Consider the following 23,289-nt stretch of genomic DNA (forward strand, 5'->3'; position numbering starts at 1 on the left):
TACCAGCCAGCTACTCCCACTCTCTGCATCGCTACATCTTGCACTCAGACCCATAATGCCAGCACCTGATATGGTTTACTCTTCTTACACAAACACACACACACACACACACACACACTTTGCTCTTGATTTCAAACCGGGGGATTCTCCAGACATGAACCCCTCTATTTTCAGCTCCTCAGCTCCCCACCCCCAGTTCCTGGCATACTTACAGTTTTAGGTTTGGGGGGTTTCCTCCAATGTCGGAGAAACACAATTGACACCAAACCGCTGGCCAACAGGAAGACGCCTCGGATGACATTGCGGCTTCCGATTGGACGAGGGCGGGCGCCAGCTTTAGAAAGCCGGCACGTAAACCTGTGACTCTCTCAGGAATCAGGGGGTCCCCCCTTCCTGATTGTAACACGGCTCAGGTCTGAGGGACGCCGCGGTTCCAACCCGCCTATACATGCGTGTACATGGTGGGTGGGATTACTGCTTTGACATACAAAGGTACACGCAAGCACGTGTGCAGTATCTGGCAGTTCTGGGGTTAGAGATCATATGATGCAGTTTATTGCCCCACAATTGCACCACTTTTACTATGATACATAAACCCCTATGCATCGTCTCACCGACGCGTCGTACTGAATCGCCCCAAGGTGCAAGCTGGGGCAAAATACTTGATACATAGGTGCGTTGTGAAAACGCCCCGTTTTGCTCTAAAATTACCTTGATACATACGGTACACCCCCTAAACAGGACAGGCCACAATCCTGGTCCCCTTTCTTTAATCCCACCTCAACCCTAAATAAATCTCTGACATTCATCATGGAGGTAAACGTCCACAGCCGTAGCCACGGCGCACCACAGCCTTAGCCACGGCGCACCACAGCCTTAGCCACGGCGCACCACAGCCTTAGCCACGGCGCACCACAGCCTTAGCCACGGCGCGCCACCGCTTTATTGAGCTACAACATCCCCACTAATGCCTGATCAGATTGCCCTTCCACCAGGGTCCCTGGCCCTAGATACCACATCAACCACTACTAAGACTCACTAGCCCAGGGGTGGCCAACTACAGTCCTCAAGGGCCACCAACAGGTCAGGTATTAAGGGTATCCCTACTTCAGCACAGGTGAGGTAGTCATTGACCAAGTCACTGATTGAGCCACATGTGCTGAAGCAGGGATATCCTATAAACCTGACCTGTTGGTGGCCCTTGAGGACTGGAGTTGCCCACCCCTGGTCTAACCGCTCTGAGTTAGTAGGAGCCACTTTGTGACAGACCAAGGCCACCAGGCCCACCGCCTTAGCCACGGCCCGTCACTACCTTAGCAAGGGCCCATCACTGCCTTAGCCACGACCCGTCACTGCCTTAGCCACGGCCCGCACAGCCTTAGCCACGGCCCGCACAGCCTTAGCCACGGCCCGCCCCACCACAAATCCACACTGCATTCAGCGGAGGTGCAATCGGATCAAGCCCACCACTGTTCGCTGTGACAAACAATATAGGCTTTGCATCCCACTGAAATAAATCACACCTCACCAGATCCGGACAGGTGGGCCAGAACTTCCCAGCTTCTGGATCAGTAAGTGCTTCTTTCATCTGATCCTCTTTTATACCCCTCATCTCCCACCCCGTACCCGCCTATCCTAATTTATGCATCACCCATTAACCCTATCCTCTTAAAGAGACCTCATCCTTCAGTGCCTGCCCCCCTTTTCTTAATTTCCTGGGGGGGTCTTTCCTGAAACTACACACGGGGCCAGCTTAGCGATCTGCTATGGCTATTTTCTCTCACATCTGCATGGTTTTCCTACGAAAATACATATAATACCAATGAAAAAAATGTGTCTTTGTAAAGTAGCAACTTGTATAATACGCGTAAATCGCAGAGAGCAAAACCGCCAATATGTCACGTTTCATTTCTGTATTACAGTGTATACCGGTCTGGGGAATGATGGTGTGCCGTATAATACGCAGTCTTTGTTTGAACGTCCGTTAAATGCTTTCATGATATTATTATTGTGCTGACGACACAAACTTACTTGTATTGCAACTTAAATATATTAAACACAACTAAACGCAGAATTGAACTGTATTAAGAAACAAATCATTCCGGCAGCAGAATGCAAATCCGATGTTCTGCGCAATCCTTTTACGCCTTGGGCACCATTCTGGGTGGAAACGTCTAAAATAAATATTCCTATTTTTGCACATTATGATGGATGATTGCAAAGTAAAACCTTATCTATGGAATGTTGTACAATAAAGCAGAGGGCTCAACTCCAGCGCCAAAGCCCCCCAAGCAGGTTTTCAGGATCTCAACTTCAGCACAGATGGCTCAATCAGTCCCTGCTTCAGCACAGGTGATGGCAGTCTTCGACTGAGCCTCTGTTGAGCCACCTGTGCTGAAGCTGGGATATCCTGAAAACCTGACCTGTTGGTCGGTGCTTGAGCGCTGGAGTTGAGCCCCCTGCACTGCAGCCCCCCCATCCAATCATTTCTAAATACATTAGCACGAGATGCAAAGAACTGAACTCGCGATGCATAAAGGTTCCCTGACACAGGGACGCGGGCTCCTCTGGGCGGGAAGGGTAAGACCTTTATCCTCTGTGCCATTAATTAATATCCATTCAGCGGGCATCTATACTAAACGCTGCTAAGCCTTAAGATGAAAATCAAACTATAAACGCCGACACCGCCGTATAAATAAAAGACAATGAACATGAAACAAAAACCAGCAACAAGCAAAAAAGAAACGACCCATTATCCACGTGGCGCCTCCCACTGCCACGGGGCAATACAACAGAAATGTGAAGGGACACGTGGCAGGGGACAAAATAAACAACCCCCAGTGAAGTGTGAGTGTGCTGTGTGTGTGTATGTATGGTGTGTACTGTGTGTGTGCATATATATATATATATATACCGCACAGTCCTCGGTTATCCAACGGAATCCGTTCTGGGAGTAGCATTGGATAGTGAAACCTGTAAAGCGAGTCCCATGTTAATCTGTGGCGGTGAGCGTTAGATAAAGCATTCAGGCATCGGAAAACAGCCCTTAGGGTTGCGTTGTAAAGCGTTGGATATGCCATTCGTTGTAAAGTGAAACGTTGGATAACGAGGACTACCTGTGTGTGTATATATATATATATATACATACACACACACACACACACACACACACACACACTGTATACATATACACACACATTTATTTAAACTGGACACAAAGAAGCCAATAATCTAACAATAGGGAAAGCTGGAAACCATTCACTAACGCATAGAAACCGCCGGCAGCAAGGGACAGGACGTAGAAAGGATGTACCAAAAAATCCAGCTGCAATATAAGAACATATATCCGGCAAAAATACTTTGCGAAAAGCAGCGATTTATCAAAAGTCTGACTATAAGTATCTAATATAAGTATAATAATCTAAGTACTCGCTAAGTTACTTTAAGGTGTATTTTGGAGTAACAGCACTGTATGGACCACTCACTTAAATGGGACTATAAGGTGTATTCTGGTCCGGAAGATGTGTACGGAGTTGCACTTCTCAGTAACTATGTCTCACAATGTCAGAGGGATACTGTATGTATCAAGCAGATTCGGCTAGTCCGGACCATCCATGTAACACCCCGGTGTTTTATCCTCCTCCTTGTCACCCGGAACATGCGGAACAACTGCTCTAGACATGTGCAAAACTTTCCCGCAAAGGTCATGAGCCAGCCAAAAAAATCCACGGTTGAGTCGGAAATTCGCACGGCATTCGGCAAGCGTTAAGTGAATGGGCGCAGCAATATCTCGTAATATGCCGATTTGCTAAATTCTCTAAGATTAGGTTAATGCTGACACTATTCATTGGGTGCACACACCATGTTTCGCGCGCTGGTGACATTTTGCTGAACTAATTTGGTGACCCTGTGAGCCCTTTAAGGGCGTGGCCAAAAGTTTTGTGGATATCAAATTTGGGGGCGGGGGGGGGGGGGGAGTTTACAATTTTGAGAAGACCTTTGACAGTTTTGTACATCTCTTCTCTGCTCCAGGAAGGAAAATGTGCCCAAAATGTTCTCCCTCCCCTTACATTTCCTGTTGATCCGACATAAAATACTCTTCCTGTTACTCGTTATAAGGTGATGCCAAAGTTAAGATGGAGTACCAAGATAGTATAACAAAGAGTAACATATTCCAAAAGTCTAACTTCACAAACGTTTAGTAAAAAAGACATTTCAATGCACTATGGTATAGGTAACATATCTGCTGATCTCTTTAGCGGACAGTTACACATGTTTAAGGGACCTATTGCTTCATTTGCGATCATGGAATCCCATCTTATTCATGAAGCATCTTTTTGACGGTTCGAGCTGTGCAATTCCGTGAGATAATCACATTTTGTTTGCGAATGGGGGAAACTCTCAAAATGACATATTAACGGGCTACTCATTAAGATGCAAGATTGCATATCTCCCCAAAAGTCAGAGCCAGAAATCTCGCCTCCCCGAGACGAGGGAGAGAGGGGGAGAGGGTGAGAGGGTGAGAGGGCGGGAGGGAGAGAGGAAGAGAGGGGGAAGCATGGTTCCATCACTTCTCCTCTCTAACGAAACCCCAAATGTGTATGTCTCATTCACTCATCTCATCTCGCCTTGAGTTCTGCAACCTTCTCCTGGCCGACATTCCCGCCTGTCCCAACTCCAATCTATCCAAAACGCGGCTGCCAGACTCGTCTACCTCACTCACCGCTCCACCTCTGCTGCCGCACTGCACGTATCCCTACCCAGCCTTCCCATAGTCTCTACCTCACTCACCGCTCCACTTCTGCTGCCGCACTACACGTATCCCTACACTGGCTTCCCATAGTCTCTACCTCACTCACCGCTCCACTTCTGCTGCCGCACTACACGTATCCCTACACTGGCTTCTCATAGTCTCTATAATCTCATGGAAAACTCTAGTTCTGATTTACAAAGCTCTCAACAATGCCCCCCCCCTTATCTCTCAGCCCTCATCCCCAAATACATACCTACATGCCCCCTGCACTCTGCCCACCTCCACCTTATTACCTCCTCTCACTTCCACCTACAAGGCCTCTCCCCTGCTTCCCCTCTCTCGGGAATTCCCTACCACGCACCATCGGACTCTCCCTCTGCATTCAGGAGTTTAAAAAGTCTGAAAACTCACTTTTTCAAGGAAGCCCATCTGGCATTCCCCCAACTTCTAACTCCCCCCCCCCCTCCAACCCCATTGGGACCAGCTGTGCAGCTGGACCAATCTCCATCCTGATGTACACTCCATCCCACAATGAGTAGTCAATTTACCTTTTTGTTTCAACATTGTCCCTCATTCCCTTTAGATTGTAAGCGCATCACCCTCATTACCTCTTATATCTGTTTTTCCTTATTTCTAATTTTGTCATTTTTATGTCATTATGAAATATCTGTACCCCCATTGTACCATGCTGTGGAATATGTTGGTGCTTTTACAAATAAACGATAATATAATAATCATTGAGGCGAGATTTCTGGCAGGGACCTTATGGAAGAGATAACATCCAATTGGGCACGCGAGTGAGATGTCAACTCGTGATATTTTTATGCAATCTTAATGAATATGGAAAAAGCATATTTTACCGTTTCAAAATTGCCTCCCGCAGGCTTCCGGTATTCATTAAGATTGCATATAAATATCCCGAGTTGCCATGTCCTTTGCAGGTCCCATTGGACTTTGCTTTGTAATAGGCCCCTACGCGAGTGTGGGGCTCGGAATGGTTCGCAGTCTTTGTTGACCTTCATCAGCTTGATACATAGTTGCCTGTTTCCGTACATCAGCATGGGAAGTCACCACATCTAGATGTCCGATAGAGAAAGCTTGTCTTCTAAATACTCACGAGGCATGAGGCCTTGGTCCACCAGATGTTCTCGGGTTCTTCTCTGCTGAAGTCGTAACTGTAAAACTGTTAGAAGAACAATGTCAGGAATCGGACCTTCCCCCGCAGTGCACTTTCTGCTCCCAGGGGGGGAAGAGCATGCACTTCTAAAACGGGTTATTGCTCCTCTCAGAGGAAGTATTAGGGATCAGTTGTTGGATGGTTAAACTTGGTGTTAATTGTTGAGTATGGATTCATGCAACACAAATGTACTAAGATACATCACAAAGCTTCTGCCCTTCAGTAGCGTGACCTCTGTGCTTCTTCTAGATCAGGGACGCGCAACTCCAGTCCTCAAGGGCCACCACTGGGTCAGGTTTTCAGGATATTCCTGCTTCAGCACATTGACTGAACCACTAATTGAGCCACCAATGCTGAAGAAGGGATACCCTTAAAGCCTGACCTGTTGGTGGCCCTTGAGGACTGGAGTTGAGAAACCCTGAGATAGATGAAGCTACGGTACAACACCTGTTGCCACTGTACCTTTCCAATGACACTAACGATAATTGTGTATATTCTAGTAAAGCCGGTTGCTATATTCACATTCATTTTGCTAGAACAGCTTTCCACGTTTGGATGCTGAACGGGAACGGTACAAGTAACAGATCCACAATTATTGGATCCTTTACAATTTTTAGATGTATTTTATTTACATTTCCTTGATACGATGAAATCAGACTTTGTTCACAACGACCCGAAACGACATTCAGGATGAGACGACATTCATTGATCTCCCATCAGTGTATCGCAGGTAGACTATGGCACGTACGCACGGGCGTAACCTTCACACACTATGGCACGAACGCACGGGCGTAACCTTCACGCGCTATGGCACGAACGCACGGGCGTAACCTTCACGCACTATGGCACGTACGCACGGGCGTAACCTTCACACACTATGGCACGAACGCACGGGCGTAACCTTCACGCGCTATGGCACGAACGCACGGGCGTAACCTTCACGCACTATGGCACGTACGCACGGGCGTAACCTTCACGCACTACGGCACGTACGCACGGGCGTAACCTCCACGCACTATGGCACGTACGCACGGGCGTAACCTTCACGCACTATGGCACGTACGCACGGGCGTAACCTTCACGCACTATGGCACGTACGCACGGGCGTAACCTTCACGCACTATGGCACGTACGCACGGGCGTAACCTTCACGCACTATGGCACGTACGCACGGGCGTAACCTTCACGCACTATGGCACGTACGCACGGGCGTAACCTTCACTCACTATGGCACGTACGCACGGGCGTGACCTTCACGCACTATGGCACGTACGCACGGGCGTAACCTTCACTCACTATGGCACGTACGCCCGGGCGTGACCTTCACGCACTATGGCACGTACGCACGGGCGTAACCTTCACACACTATGGCACGTACCCACGGGCGTAACCTTCACGCACTACGGCACAAACGCAAGGGCGTAACCTTCACGCACTATGGCACATACGCAAGGGCGTAACCTTCACGCACTATGGCACATACGCACGGGCGTAACCTTCACACACTATGGCACGAACGCAAGGGCGTAACCTTCACGCACTATGGCACAAACGCAAGGGCGTAACCTTCACGCACTATGGCACAAACGCAAGGGCGTAACCTTCACGCACTATGGCACATACGCACGGGCGTAACCTTCACACACTATGGCACGAACGCAAGGGCGTAACCTTCACGCACTATGGCACGTACGCACGGGCGTAACCTTCACGCACTATGGCACGTACGCACGGGCGTAACCTTCACACACTATGGCACAAACGCAAGGGCGTAACCTTCACGCACTATGGCACGTACGCACGGGCGTAACCTTCACGCACTATGGCACGTACGCACGGGCGTAACCTTCACGCACTATGGCACATACGCACGGGCGTAACCTTCACGCACTATGGCACATACGCACGGGCGTAACCTTCACGCACTATGGCACGTACGCACGGGCGTAACCTTCACACACTATGGCACAAACGCAAGGGCGTAACCTTCACGCACTATGGCACGTACGCACGGGCGTAACCTTCACGCACTATGGCACGTAGCATCGAGCAAACGGCGCTGTGTGCCCCGGCTCCCCCGGGAGGAAGGGAGTGGGGAGAACCTGCGGGACATGGTGAGCGCACCCTCCACCACAGCGCCACACTTGGAAGACACACACAGTGATACACACACGCACACAGTGACACACACACACACACACACACACACAGTGACTGACGCGCACACAAGGAATTCTTAGTTACTATAAATATAGTGCAAATATCTAAAACACGCGTTCTAAGTCAAATTTCTTAGCGTTTTGGCACTGAAATTATGTTTTGGTTTTTGATTAAAAACATCACTTTCACATACAATTTCTGTGACAAAACAGTGACAAACGACAAAGAAGTTCCACTTAAAATGCGCGTGCTCTTTTTTTCTACAGGTATATTTTCTTATTTAAAACAAAATGTTTTTTCAAATCCCATTGTGGGGAACAGTCTGACACATTAATGGAGCAGTTCCTCTTAGTTGTTTTTTTTATCCCCCCTTTTTTTGTTTAAGAGGGTCTGAACCAGGGGTCCCCCTAAGCCTACTGTAATTCCACTAAGGGGACCCTCCCGTTTCCGGTATACTTACTGGTGAAGTTACCGGTGCAGTTACTCCCCAGGGGAAACAAAATGGATGCCACATCTCAGGCCAATAGGAAGCTGCAATATCATCAGTTGTGGCTTCCTTTTGAACAGCCATTTAAATCCCCCGTAAAAACCAGGCAGTAATACCGGCAACTTCACCAGTAAATATTTCGGGAACCAGGGGATCGCCGAAATTGAAGTGAGTGCGGTTCAGCTCTGTAGGATGCCGCGGTTCCAACACTGTAAAAAGCCAATATGGTGGCTACTTAGGGTAGATTGCTCCTTTACGTAGCTTCAAGCATCAAAGCCTAAATGCCACAATTTATTCTCAGGGGAGAATCAGTGACGGGATTAAAAAAAAGTTACTGGGAAGAGCCGTGCCTCCGAAGTTATCGAACAGGTACGGACACGTGAAGCAAAAAGTCTCATTTCTACGGCGTTCCCGTTCTGCGGCTTCCTTTATCGGCCTGAAGGAAAACGACTTTCCCTCTAACTGGAAACATATGCGCAAGCAAAGAGTGGTGACAGCTGCAGGAACAGTGCGTCGGGAGAATCGGAAAGCATGCATTATAAATAATTGGTTTAACAGTGACAGGCCGCGCATGGCAGCACTAGGGTTTCAGCGATACATTTATGTAGTGAAGAAAAGGATTTCTTTCACCGTGTTGGTGCAGAGATTTCATTGTAGCTTTGCCGGGAATTTCATGGCATATGTTACGGTAGCTTTTCAATCGTGTAAACTGATCACCCAGAATATAATCCCGTGCCATTTGAATTTAATGAACTGCAGTGTCAAACTGGGAACCGATATTCCCCACGTTATATTCAGAGGTGTTTCTCGCCCCAGGCACCATCAGACATTGACGTTGCTTTTTTACAAACCCCAGTATAGTTTGATGTGGTCATGGTTACTAAGCAAAGACGGGTGAGAAGCCGTGTTGGTCCTTCCTTCCATGTAGTGACAGAGGAGGGAGAGGGAGTAGGTGGTATGAGAACTATTTGTTGGTCCAATAAAAGCTATGTTACAAGATTTTGAACCTCTGAGGGTCCTTCATCAGGTCCAGCCGATATATTTGCATATATATCCCCTCAAACCTCCCTCCAAATATATTAGGGAGTGATGGCAATGCTGAAAAAGGAGCCCACCTGAGGTACCCTGGGAGATATTTAAATATACTTTGCATAGCCATTGGCATGAGTCACATCCCACACTTCCTAGAAAGATTTCCATAAGAACTACAGTATATTCAGTTAGGAAACCTAAGGCACCTAGTGCCCGAAATAGTGTACTGGTGTCAGACCCAACAGGATTACAACCTACAGAACCTCTGTTATTCAGGATCGCAGCTCTAACAGTGTGAGCAAAAGCAGCTCCCTAGTACTTCTAACTGTTCCTTCACTAAAATGTAGGTATGGGAGCCGTTCTGCTAAAATCACCATACAAATATGGATTCTAACCACTTATAACACCTTATTGTAATTAGCAATGTTAACAAGGACCACCATCGTTAAAACGAATCATGTAGGTATTGGTTTCCTGGGGAAAAAGGATCAAGTTCTCATTGTCACTGGGTCCTGTGTCATTTCTAACCTCATTGCTAGAGAAGTGCGAATGCGCCCAAGTTTTTATCAAGTTTGAAAATACTGTATGTGAAAAGAACTTCTGAGACGCCAAAACCGTGGGAGAAATGCCAAACTTTGTGGCTTAAATGAAGAGTTTGAGGGGACACGTGGAGATACAGTATAGCTGTGAGCACGCCTGAGATTCCTGGGAAATAAAGGTATTTCAATATATTTTGCATCTTTCTCTAATCGGGATTTTCTCTGTTCCATTAACTTGGCGAATGTTTTGCAAACCTGGGCGATTTTACCAAAACCTTTGGCGAAGAAACGTGCAAATTTCACCCCCGTTTTTTGCAAACTTAGGCGGAAACGTTGCACGTCTGTGCTTATTGCTGCGCACTCGTGTGAAGTAATTCTGGCGTTAACAAAATCCGGCACACGCCAACGGCGTTCTCAAAAGAGATTAAGTAACTTCGTTTAAAAAAAGCCCCAAAACCTGCTGCAAAAAGCCCACTGCTATTTATTCTCACGGTCTCCTCTCCACCAGGTAGCACAGAGCTGCTTTTTAAGAATACTACAAAGAATCGTACTAAAAATATATATCTTCTCTGCATCTTCTCAGATTCTTTGAGGTCTACTGATGCCAAGGAGAGGGCAGGGATTAGAAGCCATAATCATGTATATTTGGGATTCATTTGATATGAATAAAATACACCGTTCAAAAATAATAATCTGTGAGCCGTAAAAAAACCTCCCTTTGGTGCATTATACTACAGGAATTGTTCAAACATAAAAAAAACAAAGAGGCTGGGGCATTAACCTCTCCACTGCTGCTGAGAGAGGGACTGTCCCTTTAACCGTTCCACCCACCTTATACCGAGCAGATCGAAAATTCAACTACAAACATTTCTCCACAGCCAGCGAAAGACGGTTACATTGTATAGTACAGGGGAGGTCAACTCCAGTCCCCAAGTCGCCACCAACAGGTCAGGTTTCAAGGATATCCCTGCTGCAGCATGGGTGGTGTAGTCGTTGACTGAGCCACCTGTGCTGAAGCAGGGATATCCATAATACCGGACCTGTTGGTGGCGCCTTGAGGCCTGGAGTAGCTATGGCCACCGTTGTCACCTTCTCACAAGCAGTGAGGACACGTGTGTATATATCCTGCCGCTGTTTGCATGCGGTGTGTGGTCTCCCATATAGTACAAGGCACGACGGTCGCAAATATATGTACTGAACGCAACTGCGCCAGTGCCGATCCGGAAGCATGGACCCCCGCAATGGGACCGCGGCACTCGCTCCTCCGCAGACCGCACGTCCGGCTGCATCTGTGCAGTATTTATTGAAGATTCTGGTACACATGCGCGCAGCGCGCAATATTAGTTTCCCTGATTATTATTATTATTATTGACTCTCCATCAAACTTCTCAAAACGTTGAAAAATCCACTAAATGTGCTACCAAAGTGTCCCTCAGTGCTAAGAATTCGCTATTTCACCTTTATAAAAGCGTCAAAAAAGCAGCTCGGTGACTTACAATTTAAATTTGAGGGAATTTCCGAAAGGGAAAAATAAACAAAATTACAAAGCCCATGAACTTTTCAGAGTAATCAAATTTCCCACGCTCAGTAGCACTCCTTATGACACACACACACACACACACACAAACACAAACACACACACACACACACACACGTATGTGATGTGGTGGGTGTTGGGGTTTGAGCTTGCTGGGAAAGTGTGTGTTAATTCAATTTCTAACTGGCAACAGTTGTTTGGAGGTAAGTGGCACCTCCCCCCAGAGCTCACTCCCCCCCATCTTTTTAACTTGGGAGGTTCTCTCATTTTGCTGAATGGACAGGACCCATTGAGGTTGTTCCCCCTCATACAGAGGTAAAAGGGACGGTTCACAGTGTAGTGTGTTAGGACCTGCACATTTGGTTATGGCTTGACGTTGGTATGCAGGCTTATGACGCTTTGGCCAAAGCGTTTAACTAAATAGCCAAGAAAATATTATTATTGAAGTATTTAACTTTAAACTTATTACCGCATATGTTTTGTCAGTTGGATGTAGCATTGGGCTCCCCTGTCTTTTGTTGTAATCAAATTTGCCGCAAACTCTTGTATCAAAACGAACATCTTGGAAATATTTGCCAGGCTCGACTGCGCACACGAACAGTTTGCGCCCTCTAGTCTCGGATAAAGGTTCTGTGGAACTACAGTACAAAACCCGAACACTTGCTCCTAAACACAACCTTCCATAAATCCGTGCCCAGTGCTGCTGGGCCACTCTTACTATCCATCACCGTCACACGTTGGGGGGAATGTGGCAAAGTTTGGACATGCTCTGCTGGCTTTGACATTTCATGATAAAACCACAAACTTAAATATATCTTACATAGGACCAGAACCACAAACCTCCGTTAAATCCGGGCTCATAGCACGACGTTACCTTAAACAGGAACGGGTGTTATTCTTCCTGAAGTCAACGCATTACCACAACGCTAATTGCAGGCAATGTCCGTTATACATCTCATTAGCACAGGCGTAACGTCACATTATTGTGGCATAGCATTGCATTATCTGCCAATTACGGGACATTATAAGTAGGTATGGCTTGGTGTTCCTCCGATCCAGACCCTGAAATAAGTATTTAAGTCAAGTAACAGAAGAGAGGGACACAACATCGGAGATAATGCTATGTTATTTCAATCATATCTAACTGTGGCGTTACGCCATTCTAGGCGCGGTACAAGCCCTATTCCCGGGTCTGGATGGGAGTAACGCCAAGTTTTGCCATGACCTAATTAGCGTAACTTTAAGTCTCCACATTAAACCTTAACACACTTTTGTGGATATACAATGTTAAGGTAATGCCTCATTTGCATATAATTTGCATGTCATTATCACGAACGACCGTTACACCGTAGTCAGCGCTATGTTCTTTATGGGAGAAAAGATGGCTTCCCTGTTAGTTATTGTCCTCTGACGATACGCCGTCCGGCTTTACATTACGTTATGTGAATTTCAAAAAATAAATTGGCCGCACTGACAAACTTTTTAGCAAAAAAATACAAAAAACACAGAACATTTTGCGCCTCCAAAATATAAAAGTTATGTGCGAACGAGTCGCATTTCAGTTTATGTGTTATATTGTCTGACACTTCCGTGGTACTTCCGTGGTACTGCGCTGTGGAACGCATTGGTACATTATAAATAATCATTTTCTTTGCACAAGTTGTCAAAAACGGTTAAAATGTGAGTGTTTCGCCCATATTCACACAAACTCCCCAATAATATAACAATTAAAAAGAACACAAATTCTGACCCCGAGAATCTATAAAAAAAAACCCATATTGCTGGAACTTGAGCAAAACCAGTCGGGACCGAAGTACGGCCGCTCCGCGCATCCTCTCGAGCACCACTGCGCACGCGCGGGGTGCCTATGGACCACATTCCTTACCAGACGCGCGCGCGCCAAAATGGCGTCATCCGACGCTGCGGACTCAGGCTCTGCCCCCAGATCATGCCGCGCACTGACTGCGCGCAGAGCTCGCTTGTGACACGTGCACCACGCCCCCAAGCTCCGTGTCAAGATTCTTTAGCTGCACAAACAGCTACACCCGCTCGTTGAGCCCTGGACCTATCACAGCTACCGCGGAGGCCGCGCCCCCGCTCCACCCCCCATGGGGGCGGGCTGATCCAGCCTATATATGCTCACCAATGTCACAGGTATATTGGCTGAGCATAGATTCTTGTTACTCTGTCTTTACCCTGGCTGTTCCTGCCTTGTCCCTGTCCTGTTGCTTTGTTCCAGTTTGATCTTCTGTGCACCGAACCGGCTGGCTTTGACTTCCCCAACCTCTGGCTCCTGATCTTGGCTATATCTGACTCCTCGTTCCTCTCTAAGGCCCGGGCCATACAGGGTTCAGCAGAGCGGAGGCGCGCTGACGCTGACGCTCGCCTGCTGAAGTCAGCGCGATTCCATGGACTTGCAGGCGAGCCAGCGTGCACGAAGGGAGCCGGGGGCAGGTGGTTGGAGGCGGGGCAGTGACGTCGCTGGGCCAATCGCCCGCGACGCACTGACGTCAACGTCACGGCACCATGACGTTGACGCTGCTTCAGGCTGATTGGATGTTTTCAGCCGACAGCGCGCTGAAAAACAGCTTGGCTGTCGACTGAAAATTCCAAAGCCTCAGCATGGCTGCGGACGCTCGCGTGAGCCCCCTCTCAAGGCATCCTCATTGAGGATGCAGGGGCTCAGCGCGGAGCGTCCGCACGGCTCAGCGCTGCTTATCCTTCTATGGACGCAGCCTAAGGGTTTGTCCCCGCATGCTACTGCAGCGCCCTCTTTGGCGGACGCTGCAGGGACAAAAGCCCTCCCCTCAATGGCGCCGGTCCCGCTGTGAGGGGGGGGCGCAGCGCTGTGGCGAGAGTTTCTCCTGCTCTCAATAGAATTGAGAGCAGGACTCGCGACGGAGCGCTAGGCCACGCCCCCCGGCGGTGCAGCCAACGAGGGCGAACCTGCCGGGTGACGTCATGGCCACGCCCCCGTCACTCCCCCGCCACGCCCCCCCGGTCTCTCTTCCTGCAGCTCACTGCAGACCGGGGAATCGGCTGCACGCGCCGCCAGCCTCGCGGGCGCGCGTGCAGCGGAGGCACTGGGGCCTTAGCCTAATCCTGAACTCGGCATTGCACCTCGACCACTCTCCAGTCTCCAACCCCGACATCGGCAAAAGTACCTTCTACGCTCCGGATATCTCCGACGTTGAACTCGGCAAGAATAAAGACTACTCTGATCTCTACATCCCGGACCCGGCTGTCAAACCGGCACTCCGGGCGTGGCCCCCGTGCCTGTGGCTGGTGTTTGTTACTCCTCCCACCTCAGTGCCGGGGTCTCGTCCTGTTTGTGGTGAGCCCAGCGTGACAGAATGTACAAAAGCAGAGCGCGCCTTCTGGGAGTCGTCTCTCTGGCGTTAGGTTAGGGAATAATACGTATAACATACACACACAGAATGAAGCAATATACCTAATGATATTTGTAAGTTGCACAATAAATGAGGCCCCTGGTGGTTTGTAAAAGAATAAATTCATTGTGAAAAATATGCTCTTCTAATAGCAGGGGATTAAGCAGTAACACTAACTTAGGGATAAGATACTAAGACAGATAGCTGGGATTGGATAACAGCGAGGTTCAGCGCGGCATAGGAAACGTACTGTATTAAAGGGAGCGTCAGATGGAGACCTGACCTCTGTTAGGCCGCGATTATAGTTGCGCTGTGCGTGCCGGGAGTACAAGTGTGTGTTCCTCAAGGAGGCCACCCATAGTACGCAACGACCGCGTCACGTGAGCGGTTCAGCCAATGAGTGCGAACCAGCCTGATGATGCGTCTGCCACACCCCCCATTACCTCCCGATCGTCTCCATCCCCAGGGCGTGTTTCGTGCGTGATGTCACGCGCGCCACAATGCGCTTTGCGGTTTAAACTTCTATGAACGTGTTGTATAGACATTTGAAAACACAATGGGCCATATTCACTAAACGCTGCTATTTCTGTAACCTCCTGCTGTCCGGCCTTCCTGCCTCTCACCTGTCTCCCCTACAATCTATCCTAAACGGTGCTGCCAGAATCACTCTACTCTTTCCTAGATCTGTCTCAGCATCTCCCCTCCTGAAATCCCTCTCCTGGCTTCCGATCAAATCCCGCATCTCACACTCCATTCTTCTCCTCACTTTTAAAGCTTTACATTCTTCTGCCCCTCCTTACATCTCAGCCCTAATTTCTCGTTATGCACCATCCAGACTCTTGCGTTCTTCTCAAGGATGTCTTCTTTCCACCCCCTTTGTATCTAAAGCCCTCTCCCGCCTTAAACCTTTTTCACTGACTGCCCCGCACCTCTGGAATGCCCTTCCCCTCAGTACCCGACTAGCACCCTCTCTATCCACCTTTAAGACCCACCTTAAGACACACTTGCTTAAAGAAGCATACGAATAGCACTGTGGATATTCTGAACACATGATATATAAAGCTTGGCCCCCTGCAGACGCACTTACCAGAACTCCCTCCTACTGTCTCTGTACGTTCTACCTACCTACCAATTAGACTGTAACCTCCTTGGGGCAGGGACTCCTCTTCCTTAATGTCTAAAGTACTTATTCCCATGATCTGTTATTTATATTATCTGTTATTTATTGGATTACCACATGTATGACTGCTGTGAAGCGCTATGTACATTAATGGCGCTATATAAATAAAGACATACAATACAATTTCACACGACACCTTCACTTGAACGGACTGGTCGTGCAGAATAGCAGTGCTTAGTAATATGGGCCAATACATCGGTCTCCTTATCGGTATTCCTGATTAAACCCCGCGGTGCCGAGTCTTACCGTTATATTTAGCATTTTCTAGAGGTTACTCGTAAGGTATTTACTGCTCTCTGCAACAAATAGAAACTCGCCGTCCTTACACCGGAACAAGCTTCCCTGCTAACAGGCAACGTGTGAAGCTTACCGCGGAGGGGAGTGTGTCACACGGGGGAAGCTGGGCAACACGTTTACCAATGCTTAACTACGTGGCAACCATCGCCTTACCATTCTGACTAGGGAGCAAAGAGGAGAGAAATAAGGCAACGATGATGCCTCCGGTAACCCTCCATATAACGATGGTGCCTCCAGTAACCCTCTATATAACGATGCTGCCTCCAGTAACCCTTTATATAACGATGGTGCCTCCAGTAACCCTCTATATAACGAAGGTGTCTCCGGCAACCCTCTATATAACGATGGTGTCTCTAGTAACTCTCTATATAACGATGCTGCCTCTGGTAACCCTCTATATAATGATGCTGCCTCTGGTAACCCTCTATATAACAATGCTGCCTCCAGTAACCCTCTATATAACGATGGTGTCTCCGGTAACCCTCTATATAACGATGGTGTCTCTAGTAACTCTCTATATAACGATGCTGCCTCTGGTAACCCTCTATATAATGATGCTGCCTCTGGTAACCCTCTATATAACGATGCTGCCTCCAGTAACCCTCTATATAACGATGGTGTCTCCGGTAACTCTCTATATAACGATGCTGCCTCTGGTAACCCTCTATATAACGATGCTGCCTCTGGTAACCCTCTATATAACAATGCTGCCTCTGGTAACCCTCTATATAACAATGCTGCCTCCAGTATCCCACGTAACTTTGAATATACGGTATTTATTACATTACCAAGCACGCTGCAGAAAGTAATACTACATGCTGCATGTGTAACAATGTTCCCCTTTTTTATCTGGATTATATTTACTTTTAGAGAGGAGCAAATCTTTTGCTGACAGCCATTAGAAATGATGCGTATTTAGCCATTTTGAGTTTGCTGATTAAATTATGAATGTGTAAAAAAATAAATAACATTTAAAAAAGGATCTATACGATACATTATTCTCCACATTTTCCCTTTGCCTTAACTCACTTGATTGCTGCTCTGGCAGCAAATGGGTTAATTAAACCCCATTCTTTTGATGCAAACGTGTCAATTAAATCAGAAACAGACTCGCTATTCTAGGTTTTCATAAGAAAAAAAAAACTGACAATAGTATTTTTGCTGGAAGTTCTGTGTAACCATGATTCAGAGTTTCTCAAATTAATTGGGCTTTATCTGTCTGGTACACTGACATATTGTAGTAAATAAACGTGGGACGTGCAATCCGAATAAAGAACATTGCAAATGCTCATAAAAGTATATAGAGGTACAGGAAGAGCCTTGGAGCCTTGGAGCTGAGCAGAAGTACTGTAACAGTTTGTCTATCTGGAAAATATGCGCAAGCCTCGCGATGGTCGCCCAGATTATCATTGGGCTGCCAAGGGTACGATCATTTTGACAATGTAAAGGAAAGACCAAGACTGGAATGAGCGATGTTATACTGTGTTTAGATTTGTTCCCCAGCAGATAATGGTTATTTAGAGCAGTATATCAATTCTAATCACCAGGCCCGGGATTAGACTTTGTAAACAGTATTCGCTCTTCTTTCCAGTAACATTTGTCAGGGTGACCCAACAATGTCTGAATCTTTGATGAAGTAATGCTAGCACAGAAGCTCTTGGTTATACAAGGCAATAAGGCACTGGCTGTGTAATCATAGACGGCCATGTAGACAAGTAATGGGATTCATTCCATTTATGTTGGAGTTACAGTGATGTGAAAGTGTTCAGCCATGGAACACCTGGTCTGACCAAGCGCCATTCTATTACTTTGAATGGTTCTGTAGACCAAGGTGTAGAAAGCAGAGTAATAGTTGTGAATAGTACAATACATACTGCTTTGGTTAAGGGGCTACCTGACGGGTGAGCGTGTAAAAGTAGCTGCCGAGATCAGCACCAAAGCATTCAAATTGTAGGTTCTGGGATAGTTCCTACCATGTTCTGCCACAATGTTACAAGGGGTTAAAATTGGAGGCTGATGGTACATAAAGTAACATGAATAAATCCATATTTTCTCCCATATGTCTCTGGCCGTGTATGCAGAACTGTACCTAGAATGAGTCCCTGTGCCACAGAGCTTACAATCTAATGTGGCACAGGGAGGTAACGAGACTTTGGCCAGGTCACAATAAGAGCTTGCACTGGGATGTGAACTTAGATCATCCACTTCAAAGGCTGTCACATCGCTGCCTGCTTCATCTCTCCAGTTACACCACACTATAAAAACGGAGACATGTACATCATCCCTGAATTATTTCTCGTTCCTAATGATTCTGGTTTCCTGATTATCCAACAAACATAGTGAACAAGCACTAGATGGGGATTTGCATTTAGCTCAGAGAAGTGTGGACAACACACTAATAACCACCGTTTGGAAACCCATTGGAAGACAGTAGGTGGTCTTCAAACTAACTCCCGCTTGAAAGGCAGGACAAGCTTCCCATTACACAACTCCTGCTAGCTTGAAAAGGGACTAATGACCGAGAGATTAAGGAAGAGGAAGAACCTTCTTATTAAACGGGAAGATGTTTAGAGTTGCAAAGAAAAACTTTCACTAGCGAAACCGCAACTGTTCTGCAGATAATCAGAGGAGCTTTCCTTGGATCGGGGATCGTAGGGAACTGTTCAACAGCCCCAAATTCCTAACATCAAGGCTATCTAATTGGTTACTCTCTATGAGTAATGAGTGAGAGAGAAGCACGGGAAATAATGATACCTATTAGTGGCAGATATTCCATGGCCCTCAGTCCAACTACTAGTAGAAGACTTCTTGGTGCCGTGTGTTGGGTTTGGGGAGAAATCTGGCATCTCTGGGATTTCTGACTCAAGTTATAAACAGTCTCTCGCTCTCTCTCATAGAGAATTGATCGTCATAATAAAGTTGAGATAACGCCTCATGGGCACTTGGAATAAATTAAAGTATTTACTTTAATAATTCCATCCTATTCTTGAAAAAGGTCCTGGGATAGAAATGGAAAAAAGGTTAGTGCATGAAATAAATCCTTTTATCCATTTCAAGCACCTGTGGGGGCCTCTCTCAGGTGGAGGGGGCGGGGGTGTGTTTATATGTACAGTGTTTCCCAACTCCAGTCCTCAGGGAACCCCAACAGGTCAGGTCTTAAGGATATCCCTGCTCCAGCACAGGTGGGTCAATCAGCGGCATAATTTATATGTTGTATATAGCACAGATAATGTTCACGGAGCTGTACTGTATATCAGTCCCGTTACGGAGAACTAACAATAAAACCTATGGGGCCAGAGGCACAGGGAGATACAAATCTTTATCGTCCAAGGTAAACAAACAGGAATGATGATGATGATGACGATGATGAAACAACATGAAGTGATGCTATTTCACGATGCAAATCTTTTCTTTCTTGTATAATGTTCTTTGATTAATATTTACCGTGCCATGCTACTCTAGCAAACCCCTATCCAGCACAGCTCAGTAACTATATAACTTTACGGCCCAGTGAGTGGTACTGTAATGTCTGTAAGCAGGGAAGTGAGTGACCTGGGGCAATGCTTGGCGCATTATAATGGGATATCTGAATATTTATATCACTAAATGACACTTTTCCTTCGTGCCCTGAAACCTGCGAGGTCTGCGGTGGCATTAACCAGACAATATCCGGTTTCTGCCGTTTTGACGCAAGAGAACATTCTTGCATTATCTTATTATTGATACATTTCCTCTCAAAAGGGTGAAAGTTACAAGGATATTGCACAGGTCTCCGACTGTTTTCCCACTTCAGAGACTAACTATTAAGAACTCCATTCACCAATGCACCCACCGCTACTAAAAATGTGTCCTTTTTTACCTTAACGTAGGGATTGCACCCCGTGAGTACAGTATTGTATCGTTGTGTTTGTAAAGGCCCCTGGGATGCTCTAAGGGTTAATGTGTCTCACCACATCCCTGGCTGGGGCCTCCATTCCTGACACTTCCCTTTTGATGTTGAAAACATCTGGTAACAATGACAAGAAGCGACGGCAGCGACTACATGTAGCACAGGAACCATGCAGATTAGCAGCTGGCTGCCCCGGGAGGCATGAGTGTGCACTCAGCTGCTGAGCACGGGACTGAGCAAACACTCCTTGTACATATTATATTGGCCTTATAGGAAATCAAGCACAGAAAATAATACAAAATAATACTATACACGGAGTGTGGGGCCGAGAATCTTGTGAGTAAAATAAATATATATATATATATTAACAATAAGTGAATTTGCAATTGCAAAATACTAGAAAAAACTGAGTAAATACAAAAATGTGGAATGGAAAAGTGAAAAATATAAACGACCATGATGTTAGAATATAAAATATATGAATTTGTGAGTCTTCACAATACAGAATAAAAAATGGGGGCAGCTTCTCAAAAAGATGAAACACAAAGAATTCATCCAAAAAAGCAAAACAGATGTGCGCTCCAGAAATAGGAAGTCCATAAAATGGGGGAAAACGACAACGTTAGCTCACAAAAACTGGGAGGTGAACAATAAAAACAAATACTGTAACACTGTGGGGAGTGCGGACCAAGGCCGGCTGATACAGGCTGTATGTGGCATGGCGTAGATACAAAATGTCAGTATTCCAATCAGATGGTGCAGATGCAGGTATAGATACAGGTATAGAGGCAGATACAGGTATAGAGGCAAATACAGGTATAGAGGCAGATACAGGTATAGAGGCAGATACAGGTATAGAGGCAGATACAGGTATAGAGGCAGATACAGGGATAGAGGCAGATACAGGGATAGAGGCAGATGCAGGTATAGAGGCAGATACAGGTATAGATGCAGATACAGGGATAGAGGCAGATGCAGGTATAGAGGCAGATACAGGTATAGATGCAGATACAGGTATAGAGGCAGATGCAGGTATAGAGGCAGATACAGGGATAGATGCAGATGCAGGTATAGAGGCAGATGCAGGTATAGAGGCAGATACAGGTATAGATGCAGATACAGGTATAGAGGCAGATACAGGTATAGAGGCAGATGCAGGTATAGATGCAGATACAGGTATAGATGCAGATGGAAATGCAGATACAGGTATAGAGGCATATACAGGTATAGATGCAGATACAGGTATAGATGCAGATACAGGTATAGATGCAGATACAGGTATAGATGCAGATACAGGTATAGAGGCAGATGGAGATGCAGATACAGGTATAGAGGCAGATGCAGGTATAGATGCAGATACAGGTATAGATGCAGATACAGGTATAGATGCAGATGGAGATGCATATACAGGTATAGATGCAGATACAGGTATAGATGCAGATACAGGTATAGATGCAGATACAGGTATAGATGCAGATACAGGTATAGATGCAGATACAGGTATAGAGGCAGATGGAGATGCAGATACAGGTATAGAGGCATATACAGGTATAGATGCAGATACAGGTATAGAGGCAGATACAGGGATAGAGGCAGATACAGGTATATATGCAGATACAGGGATAGAGGCAGATACAGGTATAGAGGCAGATGCAGGTATAGAGGCAGATACAGGTATAGATGCAGATACAGGGATAGAGGCAGATACAGGTATAGAGGCAGATGCAGGTATAGAGGCAGATGCAGGTATAGAGGCAGATGCAGGGATAGAGGCAGATGGAGATGGAGATGCAGATACAGGTATAGATGCAGATACAGGTATAGATGCAGATACAGGTATAGAGGCAGATGGAGATGCAGATACAGGTATAGAGGCATATACAGGTATAGATGCAGATGCAGGGATAGATGCAGATACAGGTATAGAGGCAGATGGAGATGCAGATACAGGTATAGATGCAGATACAGGTATAGATGCAGATACAGGTATAGAGGCAGATACAGGGATAGAGGCAGATGGAGATGCAGATACAGGTATAGATGCAGATACAGGTACAGAGGCAGATACAGGTATAGATGCAGGTATAGAGGCAGATACAGGTATAGATACAGGTATAGAGGCAGATACAGGTATAGAGGCAGATACAGGGATAGAGGCAGATACAGGTATAGAGGCAGATACAGGTATAGAGGCAGATACAGGGATAGAGGCAGATACAGGGATAGAGGCAGATACAGGGATAGAGGCAGATACAGGGATAGAGGCAGATACAGGGATAGAGGCAGATACAGGGATAGAGGCAGATACAGGTATAGATGCAGAGGCAGATACAGGGATAGAGGCAGATACAGGGATAGAGGCAGATACAGGGATAGAGGCAGATACAGGGATAGAGGCAGATACAGGTATAGAGGCAGATACAGGTATAGATGCAGAGGCAGATACAGGTATAGAGGCAGATGCAGGTATAGAGGCAGATGCAGGTATAGAGGCAGATGCAGGTATAGAGGCAGATGCAGGTATAGAGGCAGATGCAGGTATAGATGCAGATACAGGGATAGATGCAGATACAGGGATAGAGGCAGATACAGGTATAGATGCAGATACAGGGATAGAGGCAGATACAGGGATAGAGGCAGATACAGGGATAGAGGCAGATACAGGGATAGAGGCAGATACAGGGATAGAGGCAGATACAGGGATAGAGGCAGATTTCAGGGATAGAGGCAGATTTCAGGGATAGAGGCAGATACAGGGATAGATGCAGATACAGGGATAGATGCAGATACAGGGATAGAGGCAGATACAGGTATAGAGGCAGATACAGGTATAGATGCAGATACAGGTA

The 23,289-nt window shown here is 46.6% G+C and overlaps 1 protein-coding gene across 5 annotated transcripts in view; it reads right to left on the reverse strand.

The window, feature by feature from the left end:
• The window catches only part of MYOCD (myocardin), a 65,612-nt gene that overhangs the window by 34,942 nt on the left and 7,381 nt on the right, over window positions 1-23,289 (reverse strand). For 4 of the 5 annotated variants that reach the window (XM_075579631.1, XM_075579629.1, XM_075579630.1 and 1 more), the window contains exon 2: window positions 5,871-5,936. The exons of the other annotated variant lie outside the window; for it this stretch is intronic. In XM_075579631.1, coding sequence (XP_075435746.1) covers window positions 5,871-5,936 — 66 coding nt within the window. The remainder of the gene's footprint in view (window positions 1-5,870; window positions 5,937-23,289) is intronic. 5 annotated transcript variants of the gene reach the window in all.

The sequence above is a fragment of the Ascaphus truei genome, chromosome 22, assembly GCF_040206685.1.
Source record: "Ascaphus truei isolate aAscTru1 chromosome 22, aAscTru1.hap1, whole genome shotgun sequence".
NCBI lineage: Eukaryota > Metazoa > Chordata > Amphibia > Anura > Ascaphidae > Ascaphus > Ascaphus truei.